The 21,618-nt window shown below is 34.4% G+C and overlaps 2 protein-coding genes across 2 annotated transcripts; both read right to left on the bottom strand.

Annotated features, from left to right (window-relative positions):
• LOC18792108 (cytochrome P450 78A5) lies at nt 292-3,182 on the bottom strand. Its single transcript, XM_007226975.2, has 2 exons — nt 2,128-3,182; nt 292-1,238 (listed from the first exon to the last, which is right to left on the bottom strand). The coding sequence occupies exons 1-2, from the start codon at nt 3,088-3,090 to the stop codon at nt 630-632; spliced, it is 1,572 nt and encodes a 523-aa protein (XP_007227037.1). The 5' UTR covers nt 3,091-3,182; the 3' UTR covers nt 292-629.
• On the bottom strand, nt 10,424-13,549 carry LOC18793379 (mitochondrial import receptor subunit TOM20). Its single transcript, XM_007223409.2, has 6 exons — nt 13,225-13,549; nt 13,019-13,097; nt 12,719-12,888; nt 12,580-12,627; nt 11,758-11,847; nt 10,424-10,796 (listed from the first exon to the last, which is right to left on the bottom strand). The coding sequence occupies exons 1-6, from the start codon at nt 13,321-13,323 to the stop codon at nt 10,674-10,676; spliced, it is 609 nt and encodes a 202-aa protein (XP_007223471.1). The 5' UTR covers nt 13,324-13,549; the 3' UTR covers nt 10,424-10,673.

Below are 21,618 nucleotides of genomic sequence, written 5' to 3' on the forward strand. Positions count from 1 at the left end.
GTGGTTGGGAGACCCTACCAACCCCGATGGTAGGAGGTGTGCTTTATGCGACTTCACCCACTAAGGTCAAGGTGAACAGCTCAAGACCACTGTATGCCTCACCTGTGGGAAGGTTTTCATGGCAATCAATCACTTTAATGCCCTGTTTAGTTACAAACTCATGCTACTAAGTTCGGCACAATGGATGGATATTTGAATTTGCTCCAATCTCATCTTTTTCCAAACAAAAAAGAAAATATGACATGAAGCTCTATGAATATACAGGTGAAGTTGAAACTTTGATAGATGGAATTACAGAAATTCAACCGGCTATAGCTTTTATAAATAGTCAAAACATTATATATATGTCTTACAGTTTTCATGAGCCAAAGATTACGTACATGCGATGAGATAGTACTTGCTGATGAGGTTTGAGATCACTTGAGTCTTTTCCTAACCCCACTTACTGCCCACAAATACATTATGCAAACCAAGCCCTACATCCTTAGTCACACCATATTAATGTACAATTTTAGCAAATCTTAATTCATCACTGCAGTGCAGTCTGCATGTATATTATATTATATTATATTATATTATATTATGTCACCCTTATTGATCATAGGCAGACTAGCTTAGCTAGCTTTGCATCATTGGCTCATCATGCCACGAGGGACGACACGACATGCGAGTGGCTTCTTCATCTCCAGAGACAGCCTCAAACACTCCGAAAGGTCCACCGCCTCTGCCGGAATCCACTTGAATTGGTGCAAAAGCCTAGCAAGCCACAAGTGGACGGTGGCTAAGCCCAACGCTTTGCCCGGGCACACTCTCCGGCCAGACCCGAATGGGGCAAGCCTAAGATCCGACCCCATTATAGACACGTCCTCCTCGATGAACCTCTCGGGCCTGAACTCCGAGGGATCCTTCCAGATGGACGGATCATGGGTTATGGCCCACATGTTAACCATTGCGGTTGTGCCAGCTGGGATGAAGACCTTGTCTACGTGGACATCATGGACCGCGAGGCGGGCCCATGATAGCAATGGGCCTGGAGGGTGCATTCGGAGAACTTCCTTGACTATGGCCTGTAGATAAGGCAGGTTCGGAAGGTCGGAATCTTGCACTAGCCTGTTATTCCCCACGTGCGTGTCCAGCTCCTGCTGTGCTTTGGCTTGTATGTCTGGGTGTAAGACTATCCTCGCCATAATCCACTCCAGAAGTATAGCAACCGTATCCGTTCCTCGAAATACCATTTCCTGGATAATGTCAAATAAAAAAAAGGTAAAGACAATGAACACATCAAAAACCTAATTGCAAACAAATCTTAGTGTATATATAATAAATGTTAATATAATTAAAACATTATTATACTGTGCATGTCCACCAAGAATCTGAAGTTCCATGAAAAAATGGTAAACAGAAAGGAGATCAACGTGGAGAGCACAAAGGAGAAAATATAATATGGTGTTAGTGATCCAAAGTGTATGGATCATGGATTCCCAGGAACTCGTACGGGATATGATTTTAATGAAAGTGGATAATCAATATTAATTAAATAATCCCAAAAGAATAACATTAGCTAGCCTGAGCAGGTCTCCATGATATTACTGTGGTCACATCTAAGTTGAAGTTAATTACTGGAATGAAAATAATTGAGAATCTTGTGGTCCAATACCAAGTTACAGTCTAGCAGACAAGCATAGCTAATAGCTATGGTGTTATGTCATGAGGTTCCATGCATCCAAATCTTGGAAAGTTTTGTTAAACTCCTTTTCCCTGTTGCTGAGAGTGACTGAATGAGTCGACATGTTTTGGGTTGTCAAAAAATCATATGAACTATTGGGAAAAATATCCCAGCTAAAGGTTGAAGATTACAGAGGCATCTGTCAAACAACATCTGTCAAACATAATGAAAAAACTATAAAAAATGAAGAAGAGAATAATAAATATTTATATGTATATATGTATGTGAATTCCCAAAGAGAAAACTTATATATAATAACTTATTTGTACCGCATTATCATTTGTAACCCTAACCCTTTTAGAATACATGTAACAATATATATAAAGAATAAAGGCTCAAAATCTGAGAAAGAATTAAAGAATTAAGAAGTTGAGAGAGAGAGAGAGAGAGAGATTGCTCACCCACAAAACAGCAACCATGTCTGTATCAGTTAATTTATCCTCTTGGGGCAAAGCAAGCAGGGCACTCAGAAAGTCATTGCCAGCACTGAAATCTCCTGCTCTTTTTCTCTCCCTCACAATTTGGCCCACGACACAGCTAACCTCAGCCGCCAATTTGTGACACTTTCTCTTCACACCATAAAAGTCTAAAAACCTCAGAGGAAAATAATCCTCCAAATTAGACCTAGAAATCAACTCATAACCTTGTTTCACCATATCATGCAACATTAACGTTAGATTAGAAGTTGAACTACCCTCCTTTTCTTCTAAACCAAAAACACTCTCAATTATGTTACTCAAAGAACCCTTTTGCAATATTTCTTTCAATCCCACAACCCTATTTTCTTTCATCTCATCCCAAATTTCCACAATCATTTCATTGGCCACTTTCTGCCTCAGGGCTTCTAGGCCTCCGATTCTCCTTGGTGAGAACATATGGACCGCTGCTATCCTGCGCAGGTGGCGCCAATATGTCCCAGAAGGAGCAAACCCAATGGCACGCTCAAACATTAGCAACTTAGCCGACTGCTTAATCGGACGGTCAGAAAAAGAAGACCCTCCTAGGATTTCCCTAGCAGTGTCCGGATGGCTGCTGATGATGACACGTGTTGTGCCCAGGCTGAATGCCATGAGCCTGGTTGCCTTGAGAGAAGTTGCCATAGTGGACAGTTTCTGATGGGCAAGAGAACCCATTTGATGGGGCAAGAACCCCAGCACAGGCCACCCAACAGGGCCTCTGAGCTTTGGCCCTTTTGGGGAGTTTTGGTAATTTGACCATGCAAAGCCTCCAGGGACAAGCCAGTAGTTGAGGAAGAAGAAGAGAGGGAGAGTGAGAGCAGTTGAGAATACGGTTTGGTGTAAAATTGTCGTGGCTCCAAACCAAAAGACTAAGATGGAAAGGTTGGCGAGCATGAAGAGTTTCATTATTTGAAGTGATGGGGGTGATGGGGGACTGCGGCAGGAAACAATAGAGGAATAAAAAAGCTAGTGGAATTGCCTCGAAATGGAAATTTGCCGTGAGAATGGCATGTGGGTTCATTAGTATATATACTACCGTGTAAAGTTATCTGGGTTAAGGGTTTGTTAACCATGGTTAAGGCATACGCAAGCCAAGCACCCCCTTGTGATCCTTTTTTATTCAATTTTCAAAATTGTCACTCTTTAGAATTTTGTGTATACTACTGTATTATTTGCATGGCTTGGTTGTTCTTGTTTGTGTGGCGTATGGCTGGTGTACACGATCTTGAAATTAAAATAAAACTCGCCAAATATTTTTATTTTTATTTGTTTATATAAGCGATATGAAAAAAGAGAAATTAAATCTAAAACTTTAAATGCAAAAATAAATACTCTTAATCATTAGAGCTACATGCTTGTCAAATATTAAGTTCAACGAACCTATATTTCAAAATGATGGGGGAGGAGAGAACATCTAGTATATTTTGTTGTCTGCATGAGGGCATAAATTCCACATGGGGTTCACGTCGAAACAACATTTTTGGAAGCACCCCACCTCAAAATCAAGATCAGAATCATGAATTAAAGAAGACCATCAACGGCGGTTGCCTGTTCAATGTATTTTTCCCTACGAGCATGTATGCACATGTAACATAACATGTGTTTTGAAGATATATATCATAATATTTGTCCTGTTTTTGGGTTCATTAGATTCATTTACTTTTTTTTTAATGATTAGATTCATTTACTTACCACAAAAGAAAAAGGATAAAAAAAAAAAATAAAAACAGCTGGAAGGCAATAACTCCAACATGTTTATTAACCCGCATTACACACACACACTTGTGGGTGGGTAACAATTTTCTGCTTTGTTTAAGGAGAGCCAAAATGGTCAAATCAAAGCTTGGATAGAAATGTGTTTGTTGTGTGGTGGGAGATCGGCCACTACACACAGATTCATCTTCTTCTTCTTCTTTTGTTGGCCGTACAAACTTTTATGATAATTTGGGTTTGTTTAATGATGTCGAGGGCAGCTGCTGACTAGCTTTTCTCGTAATTAAGTTAATTAGATGGATTGGGCACTGCGATTCATTAAGCATTGAAATTTTAGAAAATCTCAAAGAGCCTTTCTGTTTCCGGATGCTTCTTCTCTGGGACCAAATCTGCAAATCCTACACTTGGACTCAAGATTGCCTTACCCACTGACTCAGCGTGCTTTGGTTATGCAGTCCACGTGTCACCAACAGCAGCTCATTTTCGTGCCTCTATTATTGTTTTTAGCCTCAGCATCCAAAGGGGAAAGCACTTATATGAAACGGAAATAACATTATTTTGCTATTCTCGGCCAATAATAATATGTCACGTGTGATAATTGTTTCACATGACAAATTGTGATTGGTCGGGGATAGCAAAATGGTGTTATCTCCGTTTCATACAAGTTTTTCTACTCCAAAGGAAATGTCAAATATCAAACATTAAATTTAAAATTAATGACTTAAGTGGCAATTTGACATATAATATAATTTTACAATCCACCTAATGTGTCAAACTAAAATATTATTTTATTACATATTGTTTATTAATTTACTACAATATAGTCACATTAATTGAGAAATAATAAAAAAATAATGAAATAATATGACAAAGTCAAACAACTAAAAATAAAAGCAAGGAAGAGATGTTATTCTAAGTAGGATTTAACATTTCGGTTGGAGTGAGTCTCAAACTATTTTTTCTACCTACTAAAAGTGCTACGTTGGATTTAACATCTCCCTTGAGAGAAAGACTTCTATGAAATAGGGATAACACTATTTAGCTATTTCCGGCCAATTATACTATAATACGCGTGATAACACTTTTACATGGTATAATATTATTGGTTAGAGATAGCAAAAAAGTGATATTTTGCAACTAAGTTTTTCTCCTCCCTTAGAGAGGAGCTCTTTTGATGTTTTACTTGGAAAGTGACATCCTCCGTCCCCATCTCTGAAGGCAGGGTTGAATTGAAAATTACAAGTTGGGCTGAATCTAAATTGGGCAATGAAACATGTCGGGGAGGCTGATTGGAAATTGAAGACGGCTTTGACCCTTCATCATCTTAGCCCAGCATTTAATCTCACCTGATATGTACGCCTTATGCAAGTGGTGAATTGAGGTCACATTTGGCGGAAATGCTATAATAAGGGGTTGTGGGTGGGATTGAAGTAGTATGGCGATCGATGCAATGCAAGTAATCCAACCGTAGCATATATGTATCTATGTATATAATGTTATCTTGTTTAGACTAATCAATACGTAGACGGTTTTCGCACTTCCATAAGTCTTGTAGTATGTTATTTTGTTTAGACTAATCCATAGGTAAACAGTTTTCTCACTTCCATTTTATCCATTTATACCTCTCTAATTCCCAAAGGACAAAATGAACGTGAGAAAATCATTAGTCAATTGTTAAATCTAACTCACATATCGAAACAAGAATTCACCTACTTAATGATTCAGATTGACAAATGACAATACAACATATGTGAAAAAAAAAAGTGTACTTGACACAAGAACATAGTACTCTATACACTAAAATCTCACAACTTTGTATATAATTGTGGGAACTTAAAACTCATTGATAATGCACGCATTTAGCAAGGAAAATGAGATATCATATCACTAAGGACTGAAATATCAAAGATATTATCATTTTTTAGAGAGGGGGATATTTTGGAACACAAACGTGTAATTATCGTGAAAATATCAGGGATAAACATCCTCTAAAATTTCAATCAAAATTTCCATCGTTTTCTTACAATTTTCGTAATTTTTATTCAATTTTTATCAATATCAATAATTTTCTGATATTTTTGTGTTTTCAGACCCATGATATTTCCAAAACCCTCGATATTTTAGATCTGGGATATCACACTCCTGTCGTCGGTGACATGATTTCCATTGTGTTCTCTATGAGACAATAAACATGTCGATAAAGTTTCAATTCAAAGTGCAGAGCAAGCCATCAATTCAATTCAATCGCCCTCTGGTCCTTCTACCATTCACTAAAAGCAAGATAATCCTATAAACTACGCGTGGGAAAGGACCAAGTGTTCATTGATCATTTTGTCGAGAGATTCACAGAGTACGTAAAAAAGGACCCTTCCCTTAATTTAATTAAAAAATTCATCGATGCGCAATATAAAGGCTTCCAACGTTTTTTTATTTTTTATATATAAATAAATCAGAACTTGGAAGAGCATAACCTATCCAGCAAGATGTCTACTGTGCAAAGATCCACTGGCAACTACTGACACTTCGATTTCGTCATATTTACCAGACCCCACCACCACATACTTAAAAAAATAAACTAATTTAACAAATCAAAACCTCTTTTTAAGTCTTTAATCTGCAAAGACAGAAAGACTCCTTCCTTTGCCAACCAAATAAACACAACCCATAAACCATTTGCTAACAGAACATATAAAACATATTTATGCATTCACCTTATTTTCAAGAGCAGATTGAGCCGACGCTAGCATCCAATAGTTCATCTATCAAGCAATATACAAGTTGCTCTCATCCAAAAGCACCCAATATCATTGGGGCCTATAGCCAATGCTGCATACCAACACACACACACACACACACTAAAGCAGGAGCAAGCAAGAGAGTGACCAAAGATGAAATAAATTAAACCCCACAACAGCAAAGGAAGACGTGTGGATGCCTCCTCCCCCAGCAAAGTCTCACAGCACACTAAGAAATTATTAAAGATCATGAGGGCTCTCTGCTTTGCTCAAAGTATGAAAGGGAGAGTGACACTAAACTAAAAAAAAGCTCTGCATTACTTGGCCAACCTAATAGCTCCCCATTGGTGAAGGAGAGCCATTATAATGGGCCATGAGGAAGTGTTAAAAAATTAATCTAGGAAAAAGACCACCAATTGGTAGTCTGGCCAACAGGGATCCATCAAAGAGGACCTCTTCTTTCAAAAGAGAAAAAAAAAAAAAAAAAAAAAACACAAAAAGTAGGCAGTCTTTGCGGCAAAATAAATATTAAATATATATTCCATGTTCCAGTTTCTTCTAAGGCTCTTCTAGCACAACTTGCAGCCCACCCTTCCCCCTTCACCCTTGAAGGAGGATCTCTTACACTTAAAATATAACCCAAAAAGGCAACCAAAGTGGAATGCTTTTCTAACTATTGATGCTTTAACAATATCCTAACTATTTCCTAGCCTCCACCTACACACCCTTAATTAGTTATTATAGTGTAGAGAGCATCTTTTTTTTTTCTTTCCACTAATGGCAAGGTCTCCAAAAAGAATATGCCATCTTTCCCACTACTTCATACCACTAATAGAAAATGGGGGAGGGCCTAAAGATGAAGGAAACAACCTTGACAAGGGAAAGGAGAGGAAGTTGTTCAATAATTAAATATGATGAGGCATTCTAAGATTCCCTACATATCATTCCTGTTGGAAACTTGGCACCGCCCTATCAATTACTGAACAGAGAGCTCTCTTTCAACAAATTATTTTTTACCAATCAATCTACCAGGCTTTGCCGACAGGGTTCGTCTTTGGCATTCAGATATTCCGAGTGAGCTAAACAGCAAACTATAGTTTTGTTAATATGCTTGGTTCAGAGGTTTGTTCATCTCCATCAATAATGACTTATGCTGAGATAAACCATTCTAACAACTTCAAGGCAACAAAATACATTCCAAAGAAGGGGAACAAACCAGAAAAAAGGAAAAATGAATGCTTGGATCACTTGCTTTGACAAGGAAAAATAAAGCTCACTCACCAAGTCTAAAGAGTGGTGTTAGGTTTACAAAGGGTTTTATAATTAGTCTAACTAAAAGTTAACATTTTTCAAGTCTAAAACATTGCAGGAGAACTGCAAACTTATGAGGACAAACACCATCAAAGTTTCAACTAAGAAAAATCATTACATTGATGATTGTCATTAATTTGAGGGTCAATGTTGATGCATGAAAATCTGATCATTACTAAAAGAGGAAAAATCTGATATTTACTAAAAGAGGAAATAATCTGCGTTGCCTAAAAAATCGTTCAAGCACTGACCAGACCAAGAGCCAAAAGAAAGAAAGGGAGCACCAGAATAAAGTAGGCCTCAACAGTTTATCCACTGCTTTATTTATTTCCAAGGATTGTGCATCACTACTTCTCAAGACACGGTCTCCTGTACTAGATACACTATGATAAATTAGGCCAAGTAGGAGATATTATTAGCTCTGTCCCAATGTAGTCAACTTAACATATTCACAGATCAGAAATTGATATTCTACCTACAATTTAGCTTCCAGGGGTTGGTCTTCTAAATAATGAAGGAGGTTGAGAAATAAATGGTAAGAAAACAACAAGGACCTTATACTACATCATATTTCCATGGAAGTATGAGATCTATAGGCAAAATGGTCAAAGGGAACATGCCGGTATCTCCATGTGCCGGAGTAAAACATGACACATACCATACCCTCTTGAAGGAGTTTCAGACTAAATAATGGTTGACCAATACTCTACTTTACCACATTAAAGATTTTTAACAACTGAACATACAAATTAAAAATTCACCACTTGTGAGTGGAGACTTCTGTGTGCGTGCTCCTAATCATGGAGAAATACTGGACCTGGTGTGATGGTCACACTACATAGTAGTGTTACTAATCCACAATATGGTGGATGACAATGTTATTTTATGAACGTAGGGTATAGCATCACACGGCTGTGTGATCCTCGCACCCAAAAATTACTCACAAACACAAACATGGATGAGAACATGTTCATCTGTGCAGTCCTAAGTACCTTCTAAAAGAATTATAAGAGATCTTTTCTACATGTTTATTTTCTTATCGGAAAAATTTTCTGATAGACATTTCAGAAATCATACACGCAAATGAACATTTCATTTTGAAAGGTTACTATGAATATGGAAAAGTCTATTACAGTTTTATCTGACATAAATACAAGAATACAGCTCTCTTAGTCTAGTAGTATGTATGTTCTAAATGTTGGAAGAGGTAGCAAGTTTGAAACCCTCCCATCTCCATTAATCAGAAAAAAAAGAAAAAGAAAAAAGAACTCCATTAATTTCAAATTTCAACTACAGTCGTATACTTGGAATCCACTTAGATCTAGCATGAGTATGATAAGCCCATCATAAGAATGCTATAGGTACTTAATAAAGCTGTCATTATAATTATTAGTTTCAGGCTAATAATTGATCAATTAGTGGACATCCAAAATATCATAACATTATGTTAGCTCCAGAAAATTCAATTGCAGTTGTTTATATTATAAATGCTCAATCATTATGAAATGAATTTCTCTATGAGAGAGACTACTCTGCATTCCCATGTTTCCCTCCACTTTTCTGTGTGCGTGAACCTAAAAACAGGATTTGTAGCTCCAAACAATAACTTGACTAATATAGATCTCTTCTTCCCTTATTAACTCTGGAGTGAAACATTAACACAAGATAAACCAAAGAGATCTTCCTGAAAAATGGCCTGAATCCAACTAATCTAAAGACCAAAAAGCCACGTTTGTTAAAGTTTGAACAACCAAATTTGAGCAGTCTCAGACTAAAATAAGCCGATGACCAAAGAGTAAGAATTCCACCATCTCTTAAAGGAACAAACCAAAACCCAAGTTATCTCCTCGTTCATCTCTGGTCTTCAAAAAAGAAGGGGGAATAAAAAAAAATACATTGACATCATTCACACACTGCTTCAGAGCTTTTTGCTGGACAGATCGCCAGGGAGAGTAGAGACCAGAGGAAACTCCAACAACACCGTTCACTCTGGTGATGTTTCCACTAGTACTGTCACCGCTACAGTAATGGCAAAAACATAGAGAGATGGAGGGAGGAGAAGGCAGCTGATAGAGGAAAATTCATTATATTTGAAAGACCCCTTTTTTTCATACAACCTCGACTCAAATTTTTAGACACAGATTGTGAGTCGAGGACTTTGGGCGCACATTCCAAAGATTGAGGAATACTTTTCTTCTTTTGTCTTTCGCGTGTAGGTTATGAGATTAAGGGCATTTTGGTATCTTTCAGTGAAGTTGGCCACAATTAAGTCCTTTCAGAAAGTTGGCTACAATTATATCTTTTTAGAAAGCTGGCTAGTTTCCATTATGCCACTTAGAAAGTGGTTTAAAAAATGATAATAAGAGAAAACATTCTATAATGAACCCCCACACATATTATACCACCAAAAAATGATAAATTCTGTGAAAACCTCTAAAGAGTACTGAAGAGCAAGGCAAACAAGTAGCTCGATGGGAACATACAAAAACCAACCAACACAGATCACTATCCATTATTTTGTAAGAGAACAAGCAATTAACTCATATAAAAATGATATTCCTAATTAGAATAGCAACACAGAAAAAGTTATGGTCAAAATCAACATGTAGTTAGCATACCACATGATTTACTTGAATTACTACAACTCAACCAGATGAGTATCTTAAAGAAAATATTAACCTTCAACCAAATGCGCTGGAAGGGTTACTTCAGTCATAAGATATATAAAGCTTATCTTGGGGGTGGTGGTGGCATGTTGGATTTCGCCATTCCAACCCATGCAACAATGCCAACTGCAAGGATAACCCATCCAAATATGTCATACTTCAGATCACTGCTCTTCTTGGTCTTCGTCTGGAATCAAACAAACAATTTAATTAGAAGTTCCTCCTACGAATACAAAATGAAGCTTTCTATAATCTAGACAATGAAAAGCTTAAACTATCCTAAAGAAACATATACTTATGTACCTATATTTGCACATAAACAGGACTTCAAGCTAGTTTCAAAATATGGAAAAGATAATACACGTAATTGAAGGTAAGTAAAAAGACTAGTATTCATTGTAATCTAGTGCACTCGTACATTTATCTATATATTCCCTTTGTGGGGGTGGGGGTGGGGGTGGGGGTGGCGGTACTTCACACTTTGGACAACCTGTTACTTTAGATCCTAACCGCCACATCTTAGTCAAATTTGAAAGCTATATTCCATGATCCACAATTCTTATCCTTCTTTTATTGTAGCTGTAACCAAACAACACCACTAAATGAACCAAAAAATAAAAATTCCAACTACAGTTTTGGATATGTATGACTTTTCAACCAATAGTGACAAGGCAAATCAAGTTGTAATTTAATACTACAAAAGAGTAATATACTTATCAAATCACACTTATAAAATGGGGCAGTAGTGTTAGCCCATAGGCATTGTTGCATCAGCATCGTTAGGTCCTTATGATTTACAAAATTATTGGATAACTATTACTTCAATCATTAATTTGCGCTAAGGATGTAGACTTCAACAATTCCATATCATATACAATCAGGTACATGTTTTAACCTTTAAATAGAATTGGAAAGGTAACTGAGCATGCAGGTCCCTACTTAATTATATAACCAAATAATATGTTGAACGGATAATATAAGAGAAAGTTGTTAAACATCTCAATCCAATACAACGTAATTTAATGTCGATAACAATTACAAACAGCCAGCTGACAACCAATACAGGAACATTTGTGGCCAAGGAAACAACAAAGAAACACACTGGAACAGGATGCACTTAGAATAAAGTAATAATTTGAGAGTCTAACCTTTGTACTGGATGATGGAGCAGCAGGTCCCCCACCCAGAATTTGCTGACCCATCCCTTGCTTATGGATCTCCATATGTAATTCTGGTGCCTAGGAAGACATGAACAGCAATTACCTATGTTGCACTTGTAATGTAAAATCAAACTAATATAATTACATAAATATTAAACCAACTCCAAAGTTAGCAAATTTTTCAGTCCTAAGGTGGACAATAGGAAGGCCTAGCCTTTACAGAATAAGATTGCTTCTTATTACAAACAACAGCTACATGCCATGGTCCTATAAATGATAATGCCCTTCAATACTTGCCCTCTTACCTTCACCACAGTTAGGACTTCAATCCTTCCCGACCTATTATCCACCTCATATGAGATGAGGTAACTTGGGTCCACAGACCCCGGGCTGTTTGTGCTTTGTTTGGTCTTTAAGCCTTTGTCCCCATGGTACCAAAAATCATGTCATAAAAGAAAACCTCTTGAGCCCACCAATACCTATACCCAACTATATAATAATGTGTGGCAGCAATTTAGGATCTGTACCCTTCGATCTGAAGGTTGCCACAGCCCAGGCAATACCAGTTCTGAAATTGCTTCACCTTTTAACTTTATTACTTATGAACTTCCTCATCCCACTGTATTACATCCTAGGCCTCTGAACTTAAGTTAATTCGAACATTCCAATCAACCACATTAAAAACACTCAGTTCTAGTCAATAGCTAAGATTGCCAAGAGAACTCCTGCGTCGAATCTACAAAAAAATTCATAATACAATACCATATCACTAACAGAATAGCTTTCCAAGGGAAATAACATTAGAAATACCTTAGATGTGACTTCTAAGGACTTCTGATAAAGCTCGTTGCCAGGATCCTGCAAAATCAAACCCACTGTTAATCCTCTCTTCAATTCTAGGATATTCAAATACAACAAATATTGAGAATTCAGATAGGCAATAAATAACCTCATCCGCAGCCTTTTGGAAAAATTCAGACGCCTTATCAAAATAAGGCCTTGCCTCGTCAAGGTCAGGGGTCAGAAATGCGAAAGAGGTGTGGGCATTTCCTAGGCACCATAGTGCATCATGCTTCGCGGGGTTTATTTGCAAAGCCTCCTCCAACTTCGAAATAGAATCTAAACAAATATCGTGTTCAATTGCATTCTTATTATAGAAATTAAATTCCAATTAAAAATTAAAATAAAACACTAACACAGCTTCTAATTAGGGTTTAAAGAAGCAACAAAAAAAATTGATCAAAATTACCATTAATCATGCCCTTCGAATCTGCAAGGCTTTGAAACTGCGATAGTTCGAGCAACGCTCCTCCCCATTTAGTTAAATTCTTCACCAAAATAACAACCGGGTGAGTTTACCATTAAGCATGTAAATTGAAAATCACTGAAAAACGAAAGCAGATAAGAACAGAGAGGGAGGAAGAGAGAGAGAGAGAGAGAGAGAGAGGCACGAACATCGGCATCGAGAGGGTTCTTGGCGTAATTAACTTCGGCAGTTTTGCGAGTGTGCTCGAAGAGCAAAAGGCGATCGAAGTCGTCCTGAGAGAATTGCATGGCTTTGGATTCAGGTGAGTGACGGCGATTTTGGGGCCAAAAGGTTTGTGGCTCACTGTCTGGAACTTATTAGGGTTTGCAGTTCTTATTTTTGTTTTATTTTGGTAGGGGCAGGCAGACAAGTAGAAAACTTCACCTTGCGCGACACACCACGGCAATGCCTAGAACCGCCTTCTTAGGATTTTCGTGGGTCACACGTGTGCAATCTGTCACTCGCCCACGCTGGTCCCGAGTCCGATTTTCTTCCTTGTTTAGAACTTTTGGGTTGTTTGGTACACAGGCTTGGCTTGGACTGGATTGGACTAAATTTAGTACCATATTTGTTTCATTTAATTCTAGTCTTAGATGAGATTGCTAATACCGAGCCCACCAAAAATATCTCATTAGGAGGGGACTACTAAACCCATGTAGAAAGGGAGGATTAACTAGTTCTATGTTCACCAATGTATAAGATGCATATATTATATTGTAATACTAATAACATATATTATTATTATTATTATTATTATTATTATTATTACATACACATATACTATAATGGACATATATACATGTATATACACATATACATGTATATACACATATAGATGTATATATATATAAACACATATATACATATATAATATATATAAATACATATAGATATATACACATATATTATTATTATAACAGTCCCGATCTCTTGGACTACAGGAGTCCAAGAGATTGTGGTCACCCACCGTTGGATATTAATCGAATGGTTGAAAAAAGTTTTTTAAAATAAGTGCAAAAGTGAGTAAACCGTTGAATTTACATCTAACGGTGAGTGACCACAAATTTCTTGGACTCCTGTGGTCCAAGAGATCAGGACTGATTATTATAATATACTCATATACACATGCATATTAATATTATAATAATACATACATGTATACATGTATATATGTAATATATATTATATTATATATTAATGTACATATATACACGTATATACATATATATATATATAAACACATATATACATATATAATATATAAATACATATAGATATATACACGTATATTATTATTATAATATACTCATATACACATACATATTAATATTATAATAATAGCATACATGTATATATGTAATATATATATAAGTATACAGTCCCCTTCTATTGAGGGATCCCTAAAATAAAATTATTTGAGGGACGCCCTTTAGGGTACCTTACAATTTTTTTCCCAATGATCCAAACCATCTATTTTTTAGGTATTTATTCATAGATCATCCTAACAAAAAATTAGACAAACCGGAAACCGTTTCGACATCCAATTATGTCTTACAAAATCAATGAACACGGTACTTCAAGAAAATGCTAAAATTTCAATAACTTAATTGAGTGGTCAAATGATATCGGATTCAAGTGATTTTTTGTAGGGATGATCTTTGAATGAGTATCTACAAAATAGACGGTTTGGATTAGTGAAATATAATCCGGAGTGGGGCCTACAAGGGGTGTCCCTCAAATAAGCTTATTTGAGGGATCCCTCAATGGAAGCTCTCTGTATAAGTATATATACATATATGTGTATATATATTATACCCATGTATGTATTATAATATACATATACACACGTATATACACATATACATTATATATTTATACTATATGTATATATATTATAATATACATATATACATGTATATTATTATTATAACATACCCATATATATTATCTATTATAATATACATATATATGTATATGTATTATACCCATGTATATATTATAATATATAGATACACCTATATACACATATATTATATACATGTATATACGTATATATATATGTATATTATAATATATAATACATATAATGTATATGTATATATACATACATATATAATATACATATATACACGTATATATATATATGTGTATATAGGTGTATCTATATATTATAATATATTATATTATACATACATATATATAAATATATGTATATATATTATACCCATGTATATTATAATATACATATATACACCTATATACACTTATATATATATGTATGTACGTTTATATTATTTAAAATACATATATATTATATATAGATATTTTTGAAAAAATAAAAAAAATTCTAGTCCTAGTCCAAGCATACACCAAACGCAGGATAAGTGTTATCCAATTTAGACCAAGCCAAGCCAAGCCAAGCCAAACCAGTCCCTAAACATAGTCCATGCCAAGACAGTCCTGTGTACCAAACGAGCATTTATGAAAAATACTAGAAAATATTCTTGGTTAATACAAACATTAAAAAATTAAAATTATTAATTAAATGAGAATAATATGATAAATTCATAATTTTTCATATTAAAAAAATAAAAAAAAATAAAAAAAGATAATCTATCTATATATATAAAGTAAAAAGCAGAGAATGGTAAAACATTCAAAATACCAGAAATGCCATTAGTTAATGCAAATATTAAGAATTGAAATTATTAATTAAATAAGGATAATATGATAAATTCAAACTTTTTCATATTAAAATTAAAAGAAAATTTAGATAATCTATATATATAAAGTAAAAGGCACAGAATGGTGAAACATTCAAAATACCAGAAAATGCCATGGTTAATGCAAACATTAAGAATTGAAATTATTAATTAAATGAGGATAATATGATAAATTCACACTTTTTCATATTAAAAAAATTAAAATTAAAAGAAAAATCAGATAATCTATATATATAAAGTAAAAGGCAGAGAATAGTGAAACATTCAAAATACTAGAAAATGCACTTGGTTAATGCAAACATTAAGAATTAAAATTATTAATTAAATGGGGATACTATGGTAAATTCACACTTTTTCATATTTAAAAAATTAAATGAAAAGAAAAAAATTAGATAATTGATCTTATTTTTATGGAACACAACTACATTTAAAATTTATAAATAAATAAAAACCTTCGCAGGCGCGGAAGCGCGTGCAAAGAGGCTAGTTTTTTTTTTTTTTACATCCAACCCATGATGTTTTTCAGGATTTGAAAAAAAATATCATTAAACTTATGATGTGTTTACCAATTAGAAATTGAAATTCTCATCAGGAATTGAATTCTACTTATGGAGGATTCATGCCTTTATTTTACATCAAAGAACTAAAAAGTCAATGGTGCTCACACAAAATTAGGAATTGAATTCTTGATTTTGGAGAAATTCAATTCTTGGGTGGGAGTTGATATTCTAATTCCTGGATTACTAACTCATTAGAAATTCATTTTTTTATATTATCCATTATATCTTCACACAATTTTTAAAATTCCAAATTTGCCATCTACTTTAACTCAACAACGAGGACATTCTAGTAATTAGTACCGCTCCTACCCTAATTCCATATGATTTAGTAAACAACTTCAATAGGAATCCATAATCTAACTCTCCTAAATCCATATGGTTTAGTAAACAACTTAAAATATGAATAGGGAATCTAATTCCCCTCAATCCAACTTCTCCTTAATTCAATTCTTCATATGGTGTGTTTACTAATAAGAAATTAGAATTCGAATCAGGAATTGAATTTTACCTATAGAAGATTTATGCCTTTATTTCATATCAAGGAATAAAAAAGTAAGTGGGGCCACACAAAATTAGGAATTGAATTCTTAGGTGGGATGTGGTATTCTAATTCATGGAGAACTAACCCATTAGGAAATCATATTTTTTTGCTCATTATATCCTCACACAACTTTTAAAATTTCAAATTTGCCATCTACTTTAACCCAACAACGAGGAAATTTTAATAATTAGCACAACTCACACCCCAATTCTATATGAGTAAACAACTTCAATAGGAATAGGAATCTAACTCTCCTCAATCCATATGGTTTCGTAAACAACTTCAATAGGAATACGGAATCCAATTCTCCTCAATTCAACTCATCCTCAATTCAATTCCTCCTAATCTGATTATGGATTAGTAAACATGCCACTAATTCAATTACAGATTAGTAAACATGCCATTAATATAAAAAATAAATAAAAAGTTTGCAATAATGTTTTAGAAACTATTATCAACACGAAAACTAACATTTTATATGATAAAGAGTAAACTCTCCAAATTTTTAAAAACTAACATTTTATATGATAATTATAATCGTCATTAATGTAGGATTAATCAGCAAATCAACATACCATACCAAATTGGTCAATTTGACTTCGTTTCATTTATAAAAGGGTTATGCTATTTCCTCACCCATCTTATTTTCCCACTCACCATTATTCCTAAAATACCCTTTAATTATTGGCACATTCCCATTCACTTAACACTTTTAACCCTATTGATTGAGTTCGTAAAAATTAAAAAATGAAAATGAAAAGTTTTCAATAGCCACCCGCCGCACACTCTACCAAACCTAACAAGAACTACATGTACCTTCCACCTCCAACCATGCCTCCCCTCCTCCATCTTCCTCCTATCTCTTTCATCATTATTTCAGTTGTATTAAACAACATCTTCAAACCCCAATCTAACCTTCTTCTCCTTTCTCTATTTCAATCAACCCACCAATAAACAAATCCACGAGAAATATTACATCAAAAAGTTGTCATGAAACCGACACTGAGATTTTGTCAATCAATGTCATAAGTGCAACAAAGTCTAACATTTAATAGAAGCTGCAATCGGGTTGCATCCTAAACATTAATTTAACATGTCAATAAATAACAAAACAATTTAATGAAACCATAAAACTCGCTCTAATACCAGCTTGTCACACCCTAACCCACGGATTTACTTAATTTTGGATTAAGACGTGATTCACACCTTAATTACAGAATTTAAAATAAAAACTATAACTAAAGTGTAAAGAACATTAAAGTACATAAATAAATGTTTTGCATAGAATATTTAGTGGAAAATACAACATCAGAAATCTTATAATTTTTACATTATTTTACAAGTTAGAACTACTCAAGAGTTCACTAAAAGAGTAGCTCATTATTCAACCACAAGCTATATACACAATACACTCTATAGATATGCCAAAATCATCACAAGTCCTAGATTTCAGGTTCAGTACTTGCAAAATCTGTTAGGGGGTGAGCGAAACCACAGCTCAGTAGGGACATAAACCTTTTCACGGTAAATTGATTAACTAAATTAAGTGACATAAAATCATACAACCAAATATCACATTATTAATAATAATGCATGAATGCTCTTCATCTAATCCTATTAATTCATATAACTGGACAGACAGACTTGCACGTCCCATACCATACTTATACCACTTGGTCCCGAATGCCCATTTATATGAACTAACCCCCATCTCAATCATCTCATAAATCCCCTTTTGTTAGTCATTTTGTCTAACTCTCTGTCGCTAGTCCCTATCACCCAATAAAAACCACGTGCACTGTGGGATCCCTGAGATCTGGTACCTGCCAACTCAACTACACAAAAGATTGTTTCCATTACCCTCTTTTCCATCATTATTTTCTCAACCCAACAATTCCAATCAATTTTCATGACATGATATAATTATGCCTTTCACATATCCTATATATCTCACAACAATATAACCATTTTTAACATCACAAATGTATATAATTATACCAATATTCTTCAAATAGTTCAGAATACGTAAGCATCCAATAACAAGGAACGTCAACCAAATTGTAATACCATGCATAATATAATGCTCACGAAATTTAATTAAATCAATCTCTGTAAAAGGCCTCTAAGAAACCCCCTACCTTGACACCAAAGCTTTTGCTAGAAATGTAAAATGTTTCATAATTTTCCACTGTATTCACACTCACACTTCTCTCTCTAGTATTTTACTTCTTTTCTTTCTTTCTCGTTTCTTTTTCTTATTGAAAACATAGGGGAGAGGCCTTATTTATACTTCTACAAAACTTGACCATGAAGTAAAAATAGATATACAGATAAGATTGATGTTTAAGGATAAATACTAACATATGAAGATAAAATCAAGATATTTATTCAAGATATTTATTAACTAACTAATTTCTTACAAAAGCTGTCAAAAACACAAGCTTTGAGCCTTAATGCAATGACACATATATTGGTGACAATGATAAAACATGCATGCGCCTAACCACATGTCCACTCCATCTTAAGATGATTAAAACATATAATAAAAAAAATTACCATGTCAATCCTTTACTTGGAGGAGTTAACTTGCTCAGAAAGATAAAAATAGATTTTTTAGGTATTTAACACAAATGAGGTGAATAACACAATTCTAACAATTAAATATTATTATAAATATATACAATTATATAAGTTAAACACCTAAAAAATATCTAAGGGCACCCATTTAGAGAAAAACAAATAATAAATATATAATTTATAGTTATTCAAATGAACATATATATATATATCAGTCCCGATTTCTTGGACTCCTGTGGTCCAAGAGATCAGGACTGATATATATATATATATATAATTACTAAATGTTTAAAAGAATAAAATACATATAATTATTAAAATAGTATTGTAAACGTAAAACAATGTATATATATAAACGTTTAATCCTCTTAAAAAAAAACTTTTAAGAATATAGATTATCACAATTTACCCTCCTTAAAGAAATTTCGTCCTCGAAATTAAAAACTTACTGGAACCTGAGAACAATTCTGGGTACTTCTTACGTATTTCGGTTTCTAATTCCCATGTAGCTTCCTATGTATTTCCATGTAACCAAAGAACTTTGACCAATGGTATTGTTTTTGTTCATAACACTTGTTCTTTGTGATCCAAAATCTGTATTGGTCTTTCTTAGTGCATATCTCTTTTTGTTCGTAACACTTGTGCTTTCGAGTCATTTTTATCTACGCTCATAGCTATACCAGCATGATTAGTTTCAGTATAGAAAATCATATGAAGACAAGCGAAACACAAGGATTAGACGTCTTACCTACAAGGATTGGGTTGAGTAAACCTACTTTGTCCAACGACCCCTCAATGAGCAATTCGGTCGTGTCGCGCTCGGCATATGGTAGCACTGGGATTATGTCTAGTTGGTCCAGTTCGTCCTCCGACACCTCATTGTATTCCCAATCAACTGCCACACTAGAGTAATCATATTAGTAGTGTTAGTGCAAATACAGCTATCACCCAACACATTATATAAACACCTAACCCCACTTTTGTCTCTAAAATATCTAGCCACTAAGGCCTTGTCCTTTTCGTACCCTAGGGGTATTCCCAACACCCTGTGCCAAAAAAAGCACATTGGTATTTCCACATCTTTTGGGCTAAGGGGTTATTGTATATCAACTTCCCATGCGTCTCACGCAGATAAAAGAATATGACTTGTTTTGGATTCCTCCTCAGCCTATAATAGTACCTTAGAATGTTTGTGTGAAACCACATATTTATATATATATATATACAGTCTATATATATAAGTCTATATATATATATGTACATATAAAAATTACGTGTTATACTTTCATAAATATTATCATTAATAAATATATACTTTAAATAAATATTTGAATATGTCGTTGCAACTCCTGCATGTTATCAATACTTGGTGGCTAAAGTGATCAACTTTGATTGATATTAGTGAGAGACATGTCCATTTTTTTTTATAGCCAAGCAAGGAGCACTATCACCTTGTGAGTTGTCATCTGTATATCTTGAGTTTGCTTAGCTTTGAACACCTCTTGCTATAATTTCTTATAGCTGGTAGCATTATAGTCATATGCACATGCCAATTGACACCACCTACTTGATGTGCCGACTTTCCCCTTCTATCTCATCTTTAGCCGACTCTTACTGTACTATAAATAGGAACCATTTCCTTAACTTATTTTTAGGACATGCATGGTGGTGCATGATAGAACAAGAAAGTGATAGAGAGAAGAAAGAAGAGGAAAAATATTAGAAAGTGTTGGTAGAATAAGAAAGACTTTGGAGGAACTCAAGGTGTTGGATTGTAGAGTTATCTTACGTTGTAAAAACATTGGAATCAAGGTAGGGATTTCTTGGGGGCCTTTACAGAAGATTGATTTAATTAAATTTCGTGAGCTCTATATTATATGTGCTATTATAATGGATGTTCTTGATATTGTATAATGTTCTTGATATCGGATGTTTACATATTGTGAACTATTTGAATAATATTAGTATAATTATATATACATGGGTGATGTTTTAAATGGTTACATTGTTGTGAGATACATGGGATATGTGAAAGACATAATTATATCATGTCATGGAAATTACAGAAGATTGATTTAATTAAATTTCGTGAGCTCTATATTATATGTGCTATTATAATGGATGTTCTTGATATTGTTTAAT

The sequence above is a fragment of the Prunus persica genome, chromosome G1, assembly GCF_000346465.2.
Source record: "Prunus persica cultivar Lovell chromosome G1, Prunus_persica_NCBIv2, whole genome shotgun sequence".
Lineage (NCBI taxonomy): Eukaryota > Viridiplantae > Streptophyta > Magnoliopsida > Rosales > Rosaceae > Prunus > Prunus persica.